This window comes from Rhinolophus sinicus, linkage group LG09, assembly GCF_036562045.2.
Source record: "Rhinolophus sinicus isolate RSC01 linkage group LG09, ASM3656204v1, whole genome shotgun sequence".
Classification (NCBI taxonomy): Eukaryota; Metazoa; Chordata; class Mammalia; order Chiroptera; family Rhinolophidae; genus Rhinolophus; species Rhinolophus sinicus.
This window is the reverse complement of record NC_133758.1, coordinates 33,447,902-33,464,807: the sequence shown is the minus strand read 5'-3', so window position 1 is coordinate 33,464,807 and position 16,906 is coordinate 33,447,902. Positions and strand designations below refer to the sequence as shown.

At 37.9% G+C, this 16,906-nt stretch overlaps 1 protein-coding gene across 8 annotated transcripts in view; it reads right to left on the bottom strand.

Moving 5' to 3' along the window:
- TRAPPC8 (trafficking protein particle complex subunit 8) overlaps nt 1-11,795 on the bottom strand; it is a 78,842-nt gene extending 67,047 nt beyond the window's left edge. For 3 of the 8 annotated variants that reach the window (XM_074340193.1, XM_074340194.1, XM_019714075.2), the window contains exons 1-3: nt 11,277-11,577; nt 5,339-5,533; nt 167-250 (exon numbers count right to left, since the gene is read on the bottom strand). In XM_074340193.1, coding sequence (XP_074196294.1) covers nt 167-250; nt 5,339-5,533; nt 11,277-11,433 — 436 coding nt within the window. In that variant the 5' untranslated portion in view covers nt 11,434-11,577. Of the gene's footprint in view, nt 1-166; nt 251-5,338; nt 5,534-11,276 lie in introns of all 8 variants that reach the window. The other 5 variants (XM_019714077.2, XM_019714078.2, XM_019714076.2 and 2 more) reach the window with 4 other exon arrangements.
- Between the last annotated feature and the right edge of the window lie 5,111 nt (nt 11,796-16,906).

Genomic DNA, 16,906 nt, shown 5'->3' with positions numbered 1-16,906 from the left:
AACGTAAGTTGAACAAGCATTACCAGACTGCCTCTGTTTTAGAAAAATTAGACAGACGTGTTAATTAGGACAAATACAAAAAAGTAGTAGCTGAGTAGAAAAAAAGATAATAGGTAAGGAGTAGAGTGAGAACAATCTGGAAAACTGAGACTACCATAGGAAATACCTGTGTATAATGAGGATTCTTTCAATTCCATCAATGTGTCTTTCCAATTACTGTACCAAGGAACACTAGCTTTAATTGACCGATCTGATGAAGAAAACATTGCACTGTTAAGCTAGGCTATAAGGTAAATATCTAACATGTACTTCTTAAATAGAATGGGTAAAAAGTATGCTGACTCACATTAATGGCAAAAATTAGAAGTGTATTTCTAGACATATAATGAATTAATATCTTATTTAAAATGGATAAAATCACTCTTAAATTTCCAGAGTATTATTGTTATACTGAAACATTTTTAAAATGAATTCAGTGCTTCAATATATTACATTCCCAGTCCTCAAGACCAACATAACAATAAAGCTGAGGAAGATGCCTTAATCAGGGAAAGAAGCTGAAGAAACTGTTTTCTTCTGGCATGTAGTTTATCCAAACCATTTGGGATTCTTTTTAAAATCTACCTAAAGAATTGAGCTATAGTAGTGCCTCCACCTGCTTTTAAAGACAAATTGCACTCAATCCTTCCTTATGTGGAGATGTTGGCGGGACCTGAGAATATAAGTAATATACCTAGATAAAATAAATTTTCACAACCAAATCATGACCACATTGTTACAGTAAACTATCTACCAAACCACTTTAATACGCTGTTTAAAAAAATAATAAGCCCACCCCCAGATTGCAGACAGCCAGACATTAGATTTGAGAAACTCTCTCTGGAGAAACTAAATGGCCCCATACAAAAGAACGATAAGTAAAGAAACTGGGCAACCCTTCAAGCCTATTCACAGCCCCAACACCCAATAAAGAAGTCCACTAGCTGACAAGTTTTGTTTTGCTCTGTCAGGATTTTAATGCCTCAGTTTGAAATAGAAAAAAATGCCAAGAGCTCAAGAGACATTTGAGGTAAGTTTACAATATGAAAAAGAGACCAAAACAAACTGAAAAATAATACAAATGAGAGAAAAATCACAAGATAGAAGACAACTTAAAAAGTTAAAAACAACTATTAATATCCTCAGAGTTAAGATATCAGAACATGAAACAAGAACTCTATGATATAAAAACGAAAATCAAAAGAGCAAGGGAAGTTTAAAAAAAAAAGGACAGTGAACATTAAAATTTCAACAAAAGGGTCAGAAAATAAAGTTAAGGATGTTCCTCAGAAAGTAATACAAAAAGATATAAGAGATGGAGATGGACAACATTAGAAGATGAAAACTTTAGGGAAGCAACTCAGGAAGTTCCACATCCAACTAACAGTTGTTCCACAAAAAATAAATAAATAAATAAATAAAGAGGAAGAAATTAACAAAGAAAAACACAAGAAAATTTCTCAGGACTAAAGAGTATGCATGACCAGTTTATCAAAAGGGGCTGCTCAACCTCAATACTGTCTAAGCAACCTTTCTCAGGAAGCTATTAGAGATGTCCTTCACCAAATCAAGGAAATGTACCAAAAAAGGTGTGAATGAGAGCAAGAGACTATCGAGAAGAAAAGGAAATCCCCAGGGTGACAGCTCTAGAGCATGCCTTGGAGAGTAACCACTCCAAGAGGAAGTAAAACCATGTTTAGCAACTTTTATTTCATTATCTTCTCCATGAGCCTTTTCTTTCCTAATTGGTCCTTCCCCACAAAAAACACTTTAAAGTAATACCACAGATATACTATGTATCTATTTATGTACCATGATCCTTCTGAGCATCACAATCTATTGTAATATCTATACTTTTTGACCCCCCAAAACTGAATTTCCCCCTCCACTGAAGGATGCTATCATTCCCCATAGAGAGAAAATGCATGGAGTAAAAAGATTTCAGGAAGGAGATCTTGATAAACAGATTATCTGATAAACTAGTCTATGTGCAATAACAGAAAATACTATGTTTATATACTGGTCTCTGCCCCCAGTTCCTAATGCAGAGCTCCTGAAACCCTATAATTTCCTTTGTGATAGTATGTCTTTTATTCCAATGAGGTGACTCTGGGTGGGCTCCTAGATTGCTCCTGGATGAGGTCTGATCACCAGAAAGATCAAGCCATTAATTACTATTAGAAGCTTGGAATTTTCAGGCCCGCCCCCTATTCTCCTGAGAAGGGAGAAGGGCTAAAACTGGAGTTAATGATTGATCATCCCCACATCATGAAGCCTCCATAAACATCCCAAAAATATGAAGTTCAGAGAGGTTCCGGGTTAGTGAACATGTGGAGGTGCTGAGAGCGTGGCCAAAGAAGGCATGAACGCTCCACCACCGTTCCCCATACCCTCTATGCATCTCCACCATCTGGCTGTTCTGAATTAGTGTGCATTAGTGTGCACCCTTTTATAATAAACCAGTGATCCAGTAAGTAAAGTGTTTCTCTGAGGTCTGTGAGTCTCTCTACCAAATTAATTAAACCCAAGGAGGAGGCCACTGGAACCCCGAATCTATAGCCAGTAGGTCAGAAGCACAGGGACTTGCAACTGGCATCTGAAGTGGAGCAGGACAGGAATCTTGTAGGATTAAGCCCTTAACTTATGAAATCTGATGCTATCTCAAGGTAGTGTCAGAATTGAATTGAATTCTTGGACACCCTGCTGGAATCCAAGAATTGCTTGGTGATGTGGGGAAAAAAACTCCACACATTTGGTGATGAAAAGTGAAATGTTTTGTGTTAGTAGAAAAGGAGAATCACAGGAAAAAAAGACACAGCAGGGAACAGCTAGGTTTTTCCCTTTACAGGAGGTGGAAGACTGAGGTTTTTCTACTACAATCTGTCAAGAAAAAAATCTTACTGAGAGGCTATTGATAGTTTGAGATTAGCAAGAGATACAGACAACTCTGAGCAAGTTGTTTTTAAAAATGAAATTACTTAAGTCCTGAAAAAAAAAAATGCTGTGTAAGAATGGACTGAAATCCCAGTATTTGGCTCAGCAATGACGAAGTGAATAATATTTAATCATAATATTGTAAATAGTGAATATTAACCAAAAATTATGAAAACTACATTAAAGAGATGGGGAAAGGGGAATAATTAAGCTAAATCTTCATCAATTATGAGAAATCAATATGTAAATTTAAAACTGAGTAAGCCATAGAGAGCCATATAAAAATATTACTTGGAAACACAAACTAAAAACCACTAAAAAAATTGGGGGGAAGGGGCACAGGGAGATCACTGTTGTTTTTTCCTCACAGTAAGTCTTTTTAGCACTAGTGCATATAGTGCTATACATGCATATATCATTTTGATAAATCAAATGTTTTAAAAATAAAAAGTATTACAAGCTTCAGACGTTAGAGGATATCTGCAGTACAAAAAACGTACGTATTTTTATTTATTTTTAAAATATAATAGTTAATCCCTCTCTGTGTGCCCTCAGCACTTTGGCATATTGGATACGACATATCCCTATTACAATGTATTCTGATTAAAGGTATTGTAAATTAAAATGTATTATGATTACTGATCCCCACCAGATTATGAACTCATACATCATGTCTTATTCATCTCTAGATCTCAATTCAAAGCATAGAGTAGGAAATCAATAAATATTTGTTTCATGAATAACAAAAATGTTAAAGACCCTATAAAACAGAATCACAGGATTAAAGGTCTCGGACAGACCTTGAGAAAGAATCTAGCCAAATTCTCTGGTTTCCAAAGAATGAAACCAACTCTGAACAAGTGACTTATTCAAGTTATCCAATTAAGTAATGGCAACGGTAGTGTAAAAACTTTGGACACTCTGGCATTAGATGCACACTTCAACACAGATTTCCCATTAATAACAGGGAAATAACAGTTCAAATTCCATCACTTTCTCCCAGAAAATCCAAATTTTGCCTCGTGTTGAAAATATGTTATATCAAGAAATGCTCAAAATATGTACCCTGAAATTCAGATTCTTTAGATTTGTAAAGATAACCGTAATATTCTAAACTTAAAATTATGACGTTAACTTATCTTGTTTGAATTAAAATGACATAGAAAAAGGAAAAATTATGAACATTCAAACAAAGTAATTCTACAAATACTTCTAACTACACAAGTGCAACCAACTAATTTCATAACCTAAAATATGACACTTAAGTTCTCTTCGTATATTTAGGAAAATAAGTATTCATTTAGGATATGTTAAAATATTAGACTATAAATTGTATTGACCTAAAAAGATTTTATTACACTGCTGAAATATTCTGATCAGATGATGTACTTTTTATCTTTTCCCTCTAAAAATAGCTCTTCTGTCCCTCTATTAAGTCTTTTTCATACCAAAAGTCATACCAAATACTGCTAATTTACTTTACATATCAATATATCATTTCACCTACCAATCTTATTATGAAAATATTTACCATTCAGATTAAAAAGCACTCAGAAAAGATTAAATATTTATTCATGTATTATAAACATTCCCTCCAATTAATACTAAGCAAGAAAAAAAATAAACTTAATTATTTTTATTTAATTATAGTATGTATTACTTAACGTGTTTCCCCAAAAATAAGACCTACTTGGACAATCAGCTCTAATGTGCCTTTTGGAGCAAAAATTAATATAAGACCCAGTCTTATATTATCTAAGACCCGGTATTATATTATATTGTATTATATTATATCTAAGACCCAATCTTATTATATCACATCATATATTATATTATATTACATTATATTATATCCGGTATTATATTATATAAAATAAGACCGGGTCTTATATTAATTTTTGCTCCAAAAGACGCATTAGAGCTGATGGTCCGGCTAGGTCTTATTTTCGGGGAAACACGGTATGTCACAAAAGAATATGTTGTTTTTATCTGTTAATTCTTTCATTCAAGAAGTATTTATTATACACGTTCTAGGCATACTTTAGGTACTGGAAATAAATAAAATAAAGAGACAGAGTCCCTGCCCTCATGGAGCTTTACAATTAGAACTACAGAAACATTTTCATTATGAAAAAATACAATGAAATCATGTAATTCATAGTTTGAATGGCTGCCTACTCACTAGATTGTAACCTCCTTAAAAGTAAAGACTGTTTATTTCAGTCCTTACTGTATTGTATTCCCAGGCTCTATCACTCAGTAATCATTTAAATGTTTATTGAATGATTTCCCAGTAACAGAATTACTTTTTCTAAAAAAGAAACATTCATTTAAGAAATAATAATAAATAAACCTTATTACATACCACTGATGTTGAGATCATAATCTCCTGCCGTGATCACATTAGCTACTAATCCTTCTGCAGGCTGACTGCCAGAAACAACATCGTTCAAAAGCTTCCGAATGGCTCCAGGGTGAGGTGGCTGGGTGATAATGTTGCTTACTGCTATCTTCAAATTCTTAATTATGTGAGGTTGATTATTAGGATCTCTCATATGAACTTTTAAAAAAGAAAAAAACCTTGAAATTAATTCTACACAATGCATACAACTCAACTGTAACAACAATAAAAAATTGGGTTAATGGTTTACCAATAAAAAGGATGCTCAAACCAGAAACCAGAAATTCCAAATGGAAGTCTTCCACAGATACAAATGACTTGTAACATTCCTTTATAACCAAAAGGGCTAGCCAGACAGTCTAACCATGTCCCCAATGCCACTGCTCACAACGTCCCTCCAATAGGTCCTTTCCTTCCTCTTTTTTGGAGTTGCCAGGGCCCACTACCACCAGTACTTGATCTAATTCTCACCTCACCCTAAGGCTTGTCCAGGGCAGTGTGAAATCTATGGTATCAACACAGAAAATAATAAAGGGGAAAACGGAGGGGAATTAAGAAAGGGGAATTAAATGCTACATTCAGGATTCCCCCATTTCCTCTAGCGTGTTGCTGCAGTCTCAGCCCCTACTCCACTATCATAAAAATCAATGTCCACTCTCTGGTGGGGATGGTGATAGTGTAGGAAACGGTACACTTCCAAGAGATATGTGGAAACTCTCCATACTTTCTGCTTAATTTGGCTGTGAACGTAAAACTGCTCTAAAAAAATAAAGCCTATTAAAAAAAAAATCAATGCCCAAATCCCTTCTCCCACCCCAATACCTCCTGCCTCCCCCCTGCTATGGCCTAGGCTTAGTCTATGGGATTTACAACCAGTGGTTCAGAGACAGGGAATAGGTTCATAGGAGAGTATACCAAGAAGACCGTATCCACAGTGCACAGTAGGAAATGTGAGCACTTTTTCATATAAATATAATCAGACAAGATGATTAGTTTCTGTAATAGTATTAGAAGCATCCCATTATATTGATTAAGGGCCCAACTTTTGGAGTCCGACCTTATTAAATTCCCACTCACCACTTATTAACTGGATTATCCTAAATAACTTTTTAACTTTTCCATTCTTCAACTTCCTCATCTATAACATGTGATTAATACCTACTTCACAGGGTTAGCCACAACATACACTATGTCACGTACGTCATGGATCATCATATACAAATAAGAGGCAACTCTGGAAAACTGGCTTTGAACATCATTAAAAAAATAATAATACTTTTATTCCCAATGGAAAATGTTTTATACCAAACTTTTAAGTTTAGGCTATATTTTAAATAAAGTTTAATCTGTAGAAACTGTCTTCCTAAATTTCCTGTGTGTTATCTCTGTTGGTTTCTAAATTTTTAATTAAAAAACATAAAACAAAAATACTTTTAAAATACTATAAATGGAATAAATATTTGCACTTGTATAGTAAATACAAATACACGTACAGAAAATACAATAAAATACATGTAAATTCCATTATAATGGTTGCCTATGAAGGAAGGAAGGAAATGGGACACAGAAAAGGTTAAAAGGTGCCTTCATCTGCACCTGTGTTTGATTTCTTTTTAAAGAAAAGGAAAAGATAAAAAGCAAATGACAAGAAGGTTAATATTTGTTGGTTCTGGGTAGTGGGGAGCTGGATGTTTCTTGTATTCTCTGCATTCTTCTGTCACTGTTTATGTTTTCTAATTTAAATACACACACATAGGATTCTTTCCCTAATTAAACTTCCCAACTAGTCTTAACTATGATACAGAGAAACCAAAAATCATTAAAATACTACAGTGCATTTTTTATATTTTTAGAAACATACAAGTATTTACCTTAAAGTTGGTCCACAACTGTTGAACGACCTACGTAGCCATGTAGGTATTAAACCTCTCAAAATTTTAAATTGGCTAATTATCTTTTAGCATACTGTTAACACAAAAGGGACATTCTAGTTTTGCCCTCTATTCAGAGTGGGTTTATCAGGTAATCCTACTAATAAATCCAAAACTGAGTTAATAGGTATGGCAGCGAGCCTCTGAAATGGCTCCCAAAGATCCTAACATTTCCTATTATCATTCTCTAGTGTAGTCCCTTACCACATTCCAGGGTTGGTATATGTGACAAACAGAACACAGCAAAATCAATGGTATATCACTTCTGAGATAAGGTTATAAAGAGTGCAGCTTCCATCCTGGGTTCTCTCTCTGATCACTCCCTCTGGTAGAAGCTAACTGCTGTGCCACGGGGATATTCAGGGAGCCTATGGAGAGGCCCACATAGCACAGAACCCAGGTCTCGGGCCATGCAGTGAGGAAGTGAGACTTGCTAACAATCACATGAGTGAGCTTGAAAGAGGATCCTCCGGACCCAAATGACCAAATGACGGTAGCCTTTGCTACAGCTCCCCTGCAACCTCAAGAGACCTGAGCCTGAAGCATCCAGCTAAGCCACTCCCAGATTCCTGAGAAACAGAAATAACAAATGCTTTTGTTTTAAGGTGCTAAATGTTGGGGTCATTTGTTACACAACAATAAATAAGTAATACATTGAAGTATCACAATACCAACCTAATGGAGAGGAAGATAAGAGTTAAGAATGATTAAGAGAAGTGCTCTTAAATCACAAACAAAAATTCAAAAGCTTCAGAACTAATTATATGAAGGCTTCATTAAGATTGTAACAGCACAAAAGGTGACATTATGTATCATATAACATCTCAATTTCAAAGTGAAATTCAGTTCTACTTTATCTTACCATATAGTTTTACCATATAGTTTTTTGAATACTATATTATGAAGTAATATTTCCCAGTATGCACTGCTTCCTGGAATAGTTCCCTCAAGAGTTGTTTCTGAAATACTGATTCCATGGTCAAATAAATTTGGGAAATATTGGATTAGGTTCTTAGTGTCTTTATAACAGGTTTCCCCACAGTCTTTAATGTGCTAAATGACTGTTATTCTCCCAAAAACATGCTGTATTCAGCAAACTTATTTGACCACAAAATTAATTTTTAGGGAGCACAGAACACATCTGGTGTTCTAAAGAATATATTTTCAAAAATGAAATCGTATTCTTCATGTTTTTACCTAGCACACAAAACTTTATTAAGAAAACCTCAATTGCTGAATAAAATTAAACTTGTACAAAAATGACGCAAATAACATACTTGTATATATATCTAAATTTTGCAAAACTGACTTGAATTTTATTCAGACTTTGGTACTTGAAAATCTTCAAGGGTAATCACCTAGTTACACTAACATGGCACTTAAGGTTAATGAAATATTTCTACTTTTTAAAAGAAACGTAAAACTAGAGGCATTAAGTATCCTTCAAACATCATTTCCTAGTCTAATTCGCTATTTTTGATAGTTCATTCAGAAAACATTCAAGATTTACATAAAAACTACTTTCTATTCTTATCTTTTTAATCCCGTAAAGTATTTCACAGTAAATCTTAAAATAATACTTTTGGGAAGCCAGATGGCTCAGTTGCTTAAAGGGGGAGCTCTTAGCAACAAGGTTGCCGGTTCAATTCCCACATGGGATGGTGGGCTGTGCCCCCCACAACTAAGATTGAAAATGGGACTGGAGCTAAGCTGTGCCCTCCACAATTAGATTGAAGGACAACGATTGATGGGTCCTGGAAAAACACACTGTTCCCCAGTAAAATTTTTTTTTTAAAAGTAGTAATTAAAAAAATAATAATACTTTTCAAAATGAAAGCCAAAATTCCTCTCCTAGAATTCAAGAGCCTCCTTTATCTAGCATCTTCCCTTACTCTTCTGTATTCCGATAGGGATAGTTTCCTCACTGTTCCCCAACCGTTCATAATTCATAATTTATACCTTTTGTCCATACTATTCTTATTTCATCTCCCTCCTCAACAGGGAACGCTGGCCCTCTTTCCTTTCTACCAACCTAGCCATAAAAATCCAACTTACTACACTCCTTTCTTAAATTTTTCGCAGTCTACAAAAGGAAATCAGAAAAATACTGATTTGAGCCTCTATTCACTGCACTGTTCAGTACAGGAGGCACCAGCAACATGTGGCTAATAAGCACTTGAAATTTGTGTAGTCCAAATTGAGATGTAACATAAGTGTAAAATGCATACCAAATTTCAAATACTTAGCAAAAAAAAAAGTAAAATATCTCTAAGATTTTTCACATTGATTACATGTTGAAATGGTAACATTTTGGAAATACTGGGTTAAATAAAATATATCATTAAAACTAATTTCACCTGCTTCCTTTTACCTTTTTGTTATGACTACTAAATAATTTAAAATTATATACGTGACTCACATTATATTTCTATTGGACAGCACTGCTCTCTAGTGTAAGGAATTCTAAATATTGCCAGGAGACAACTTGATTAAAAATACCTTTTCTTGAGTCAGATTGCCTGTTTTTAAACGTTTCCCACATTTAAGACTGTGAACAAGGTAACATCTCTATGCCTCAATGTCTTCACATTTAAAATGATGATAACAGTATCTACCTCATGGGATTCAATAAGAACTAAAAGAGAATAGTTACCTAAAGCACGTATCAAGTATTACCACTATTATTTATTAGCGAGGCAAAAAAGAGCACACACGTCAAAGTCAAACTGGCTCTCATGCGTTTTGTTTGTTCGTTTGGTTTTTTTAAAGAATGTAAGGATGTAGGGCACTCCACTCTTCTTGTTGACTTAGCACAACAACTGAAGGAGCTGGCTATGGTACAGGCTGAAGAAAATCCAAGACTTCCTAAACTGTGGGGTTTTTTTGGACAGTTTCTTTCTTTAAATGCTAAAGTGAACTTATAATGTAGCTCTTCTCCCGAAGAATACACACCTGTAGCATATAAATACATAAATTTATGGCACAGCACTGGTTTTTTGTGAAGTCATCCTAACCAAATAAACATCATAGTCGTTCACTTGACAAAGCTCTTTTATAGAACCTTGCATTTTATACAGATCTTAACAAAGAACTTTACCTATACTTTCCTATGTTCTGTTTGCAAAGTACTGGTAAAGACTTGGTTCAATCATACTTGGAGTTTTATTACACTTATTTTTCCCTAACAAAGAATCTAAAGCTAGAGAAAACAGGTAGTTCCTCAATAAAAGACAGTTCTCCTGTTCATTCAACTTTTATCAGGAAAAAAACACATTTTAGGGCTTTTCCCTCCCTATAAATCTAGATAACTCTACCGATCTAGATTAACTTAATAACAGCTTGCCCTTCCTAGTCCATTAGGTAAAGACTGTTGCAAGTTTTATTATTTATGTAATTTTTTTTTTATTTTCTTGAGAGGTTAAGTAAAATATCATATACTTAAGAAAATGTTTACATTGCCAAAGAAAAAAGGAAAACAAACAGAAGCTTGGAACGAGATGAGCCTCACTGCTAGAAGAATGAAATGTTGCAAACAACTCAAAGTCCAGTTTAACACCAGAGAAAGACTAGTTGTTTTCTTTACTAAGACCTCATCGGTTTAAGAGGCAGCATCTTCCTACCCTTACCTGTCATGCCACTTTCTAATGCCCTCTCCTTTGGCCGCTGAGAACTGTCTCAATGCCCTTCTACGGGGCTCACGCTTTTCCTTACAGTAATTACCTAACAGTTCGGCTTATTTGGGACTAGGAAGAAAGTGCCTAGAGAAAACTGGAGATTAGGACCGCGCTGTCTTGACAACCTCACTCATGGCCCCTCCTCCAGCCGCCTCCGAAGACGCCGCCGAGCCCCAGCCCCAGACGCCACTCCACCGGCTCCGAGGTGTAAACATAGCTCTTCTCTTCCCTGCCCGCTCCCAACTTATTCTCTCGGCCCCGGCTGTGCGGAAACTCAGGGAATAAAAGACTACATACCCTCGGAAGTGAGGCGAGAGAAGGGCTTAAGCAACTCCGCAAAGCTAAGGTGATTGAGACGAGTGAGCCGCTCGGCTTCTTCGCTGCACAGCGCAGCGACACAGGGGACGAAAGAGTCCGGGATTAGCTCTTGCACCGATTGTACACACTGGGCCATCGCCGTGGTAGAGGCAGTGGCGGCGCCCGCCCTCCGGCCCACTCTTCAGAGGCTAATCCTGCGGCTGCAGCAGCTACTGCCGCCGCCCGCCGGCCTGCCCCGGCCGGGCGGGGCCCCGCACTGAAGCCTTGAGACCAATAGAAGGAACAAACGCCGCCGCCTCGGCTCCCGGAGCACACACCACAGACCCCTCCCTGTCACCGCCGCTCCTCAGCGCTCTCCCCGGCGTCCTCACATTCCACCGTGATACGTGGAGACGCCGACAATCGCCAGTTAATCCTCGGGACAGCAAATCCTTGGTCACTGCCCGACCGGAACCGCCATATTGAGGCCGAACCCTGACCCACCAGCAGTACTATTCCCGGCAGTCCCCGCGCTCGCCCTTCACGTGACGGCGTTAAAGGAAGAGATAGGGGCGGGGAAACAGAGTCCAGGAGAGGGAAGTGAAGAGCGACAGAGGCTGGTTGGGAGGCTAGCGCCGGAAGTGGTAAGATGGGTGGAACCCTAACTGGGCGGGGCGGGGCTACGCGGGGTGGGCGGAGCCATGCGGGGTGGCACGCGACTTTAGACCCGGTTCTCAAGCAGGTACTTGGCGAAACAGAGCGAGGTGCGAGGACTACCGAACATGTCACTCAGTACTGGAGGTCTGTGCCGTCACAGTGGTGAAGGCGCCCGCTCGTCTTCGCCGACCTGGCCTGTCTGGAGCCACAAAGGCTCTCCCTGCAAAGAGTGGGCAAATGAAGTGGCTGTGCGCGCTACTTCCTGCCGGCTCCCTTCGCCGTGCCCTCCCACGCTGTGGAGCTCACTGGAGACCGTGTGCTGCCCCCGCCCCACTCCGCCCCCTGTCCGGGTCCTTGGAGGTGTCTTTGGAGGTGTCTTTGGAGCTGGTCTGAACAGGCCGTGTATCGTTTGAACACAGCCATGCTTTCAGAAACGGACTGCAACGAATGTAGACAACCAGTGAACAGATACGTGCGCTTTTGTGTGTCCTGCAATTGACGAGAATATAATGGGAAACTCCTATGCTACTGCATTTTTCTTGGTCGCAGGGAAGGGATGTGCCTGCAAACATCCCAGTCGGTCTTCCGCAGCCGCTTTCTTTTTTTTTACTCTCTGCTAGGGTGCTTACTTCATAGTGATGGAGGTCAGGAAGCCAGTATTTATGTACCAATGGAATCTTGAACTTGGCTTCCATTCCTCGCTTTCATTTTTAAAGATTGTTCCTCTAAGTAAGTAGACGTGAATGAAATGAATTTTACTATAGTGTCACTCATTAGTTTGAATTCCTTCTGAATTAATATGCCAAAAGTATAAGGCAGGGGAAAATGCAACTATCATGGTTTATGGTGCCTTGATGTAAAAGAGGCGTCCCCAACACCAGTATCTGAAATTGTCAGATTGTTTGGCACCGTCAGGATTTTACCATGTTAAGAATTTATGACAGGGAGAGGTATGCCTTCTGTAAATTGAGAAATGGGATGTAGGACATGATAGTAGGACATAATGACATAGCAGCTTTAGCCACAGATAAATTTTGAATGGATAATACCTGCAAGTTGATGGACCTGGGAATTCATTTCTTTAAAACCATCTGTGCCTAATCACCTCTTGAAAATTTTTCTTGTGCCTCCAGGAGTACATACCACTATATTTCCTTTTGAATACCTCTGATCTCAATCCCTGCACTTTATAATGTGAGAATTTCATACGACCAAGTATGTATGACTCAAATTATACATTTTACATTTTTTTTGTAATAGTGCTCCTACATGCAAGCATACTGTGTTATCTAGTACTCAACTCAAAATAAAAGTTAAAAAGGCAATTTATTTTTTACAATAAAGGTAAAACTAGCTGTATTAGACTCTAAAAAGGACTTTCAGGGGCAATTTAGCCTAAAGGGATTTTTTGAGATATAATTCACATACCAATAAATTCACCCCTTTAAAGTATACAATTCAGTGGTTTTGAGTATATTCGGAAAGTTGTACAACCATTACTACTGTCTAAGTCCAGAACACTTTCATCACCACCAAAAGAAGCCTGGTACCCACTAGCAGTCATTCTCTACCTCTGTAGCTCCTCTAGCGCCTGACAATCACGAATTTACTCTATAGATTGACCTATTCTAGGCATTTCACATAACTGGAATCATACAATATGTGACTTTGTGTCTGACCTCTATCACTTAGCACAATGTGTTCAGGTTTCCTCCATGTTGTAGTATGAATCAGTACGTCATTCGATTTTATGGCTGAGCCTAAATGGATTTTTGTTTTCTGCACTGACTTTACATCTAACACCACATCCACATAGTGTTTCCAGTGAGTGCTTTCACTGTAAAAATCCATTTCTTTCCTAGTCTATGTAAGGTGTTCATTTTCTAAGGTATTCTTTTCATCTAAAAGTTAAAGTTGAGCCCCTGCCACATTTGCTTTCTAGCCTACAGGAATGGAGAAAAGAGAATGGAGAAGCACATAACTAATGGTTTAAGATAAAATTCTAGAAATAGCATTCAACAATTTCACCCACACCCACTGGCCCCAGTGAGTCTACTGGTCATACCTGTCTCCAAAGGAGACTGGAAAGTGTAGGTTCGTGGGATCTGTTGGTAGGTAAAGAGGAGGAGAATGAATATAGGATGACAGTCAAGTCTCCAACACGCTTTATTAAGAATGAGGTACCTTGCAGAAGGTATTTGCATGAGGTTAAGATATCACACTTATCTCATTTCTCTGACTCTTCTGGACACTGGATCTTTTTGCATCACATGTGCCCTGAACCATTCACTGTGTCCAGGAAAAATGAGATACTGTGATTGGCCAGGACTTAGCCATATGCTCACCTTCAAAGCCAAGAGGATAGGGTCTATCACTAAAAGAGAAAAAGCTGGATAAAATAATAACATAAGCAACTAAGGGCCTCTTTCCAAAGTATTGAAGATAAGACCCAGTTTCCTTCTCTCCCCAAGTCAAAAACTCCCATAAAACTTATCAGTGGGCTTATATTTTGATATACTGTGTTATCAAATGTTCGTGGATTTTTATTCTGTATGAATAATATACCTATTCTTTTCTGATGGCTGCATGGTTAAGTTTAAAGAACAGACACTGAAGTCAAAGACACCTGGATTCAAAAGCAGTTCCACCACTTAATAAAAATAACGTCACCAGTATTGATCATCATATTGCACGCATGGTGCTTTACATTGTCTGCTTCTCACACAAACGCTGAAAAGCACATGTGTTGCCAATTTTCAGATGTAAAAACAGAAGCACAGAGCAGTTAATTACCTTGCTCAAAGATAGCACTGGACCCAGAAACAGAGCCAGCTTGCTGTTTAACCCTATAGACTTGATCACTAGGACAAATTCCTTTTCCATGTTTCCTTGCTTTGAAAGTGCCTACAGAAATTTTAGTTTGCAATAATATATATCATTTCAGCAAGAAATCTGTCACTTTTGACAAGTTACTTATCTTTTCTGGGTTTCACATTCTCTCTCTTTTTTTTTTTTTTCCAAGTCAAGTTGTTGTCCTTTCAATCTTAGTTGTGGAGGGTGCCGGCACATTCAGCTTCAAGTTGTTGCCCTTTCAGTCTTAGTTGTGGAGGGCGCAGCTCAGCTCCAGGTCCAGTTGCCATTTTCTAGTTGCCATTTTCTAGTTGCAGGCGTCACAGCCCACCATCCCTTGCGGGAGTTGAACCGGCAACCTTGTGGTTGAAAGCCTGCACCCCAACCAACTGGGCCTTCAGGGAGCTCAGCGGCAGCTCAGCTCAAGGTGCCATGTTCAATTTTAGTTGCAGAGGGCGCTACCCACCATCCCTTGCGGGAGTCAAGCAATTGAACTGGCAACCTTGTGGTTGAGAGCCTGCACTCCAACCAACTGAGCCATTCGGGAGGCAGCTCAGCTCAAGGTGCTGTGTTCAATCTTAGTTGCAGGGGGCGGAGCCCACCATCCCTTGCGGGACTCTAGGAGTTGAACTGGCAAGCTTGTGGTTGAGAGCCCACTGGCCCATGTGGGAATCGAACCGTCGGCCTTCGGAGTTAGGAGCATGGAGCTCTAACCGCCTGAGCCACCGGGCCAGCCCCTGGGTCTCACATTCTTTATCTGTAAGCTTAGAAAGTTGTGACTAAAGAATTTCTTGTATTTATTTCTTGTATTTCTTTCGTATGAAGATCTGAGTCTAATATTCTTCCCACTGCTATTAAAATTCACTATGTTAACAGTAGATGGTGCTATTGAGTATTGGCTTTCAAAAACAATAAAGCAGTTCTTTTTGAATAATGTCAAATTTTCAGTTAGAGTTGACATACAATATTATATTAGTTTTAGGTGTACAACATAATGATTAGACATTTATATAACTTACGTAGTGATCACCCAGATAAATCTAGTACTCATCTACCACCACATATATAGTTATTATAATATTATTGACTATATTCATTATGCTATACTTTACATCCCCATGACTATTTTGTAACTACTTCTTAATCTCTTCCCCTTTTTCACCCAACCCCCAACCCCCTCCCATTTGGCAGCCCTCAAAATGTTCTCTGTATCTATGAGTCTGTTTCCATTTTGTTTGTTTGTTTTGTTCTTTGGATTCCACATATAAGTGAAATCATAGTGGATCTGTCTTTCTCTGTCTGACTTACTGCACTCAACATAATACCCTCTAAGTCCACCCACATTGTTGCAAATGGCAAGATTTTATTCTTTTTTATGGCTGAGTAATATTCCATTGTATATATGTACCACCTCTTCTTTATCCATTCATGAGGGACGCCCATGTTGCCTTCATATCTTGGCTTATTTAAATAATGCTGCAATGAATATATGGATGAGCATGTCCCCTTGAAGTAGCATTTTGGGTTTGTTTGGTTAAATACCCAGAAGTGGGATTACTGGGTCCTTCTATGTCTCTCATTATAGCCTTTGTTTTAAAGTCTATTTTTTCTGGTATAAGTATTGCTATTTTAGGTTTGTTTTTTTTTTTCATTTCCATTTTCATCAAATATATTTTTCTATCCCATTACTTTCAGTCTCTGTGTGTCTTGATCTGAAGAGAGTCTCTTTTAGGCAGCATATGTAAGAGTTTTGTCTTCTTATCCATTCAGCCTCCTATGTCTTTTGATTGGAGCATTTAATCCATTTACATTTAAAGTAATTATTGACAGGTATGTAGTTATTGTGATTTTATTCATATTTTTTATCTTTTTTTTCTTCTTTGTTTTAAAGATGTCCCTCTACAATTCCTTATAATACTAGTTTGGTGGTGATCAATTCCTTTAGCTTTTCCTTGTCTGGGGAGCTATTTATCTATCCTTCAATTCTAAATAATAGATGTAGGGTAGAGTAATCTTGGCTGTAGTTCCTTGTTTTTCATCACTTTGACTATTTCCTGTGAATCCCTTCCGGCTTGTAAAGTTTCTGTTGCAAAAGCAGCTGACTGTCTTATGGGAGCTCCCTT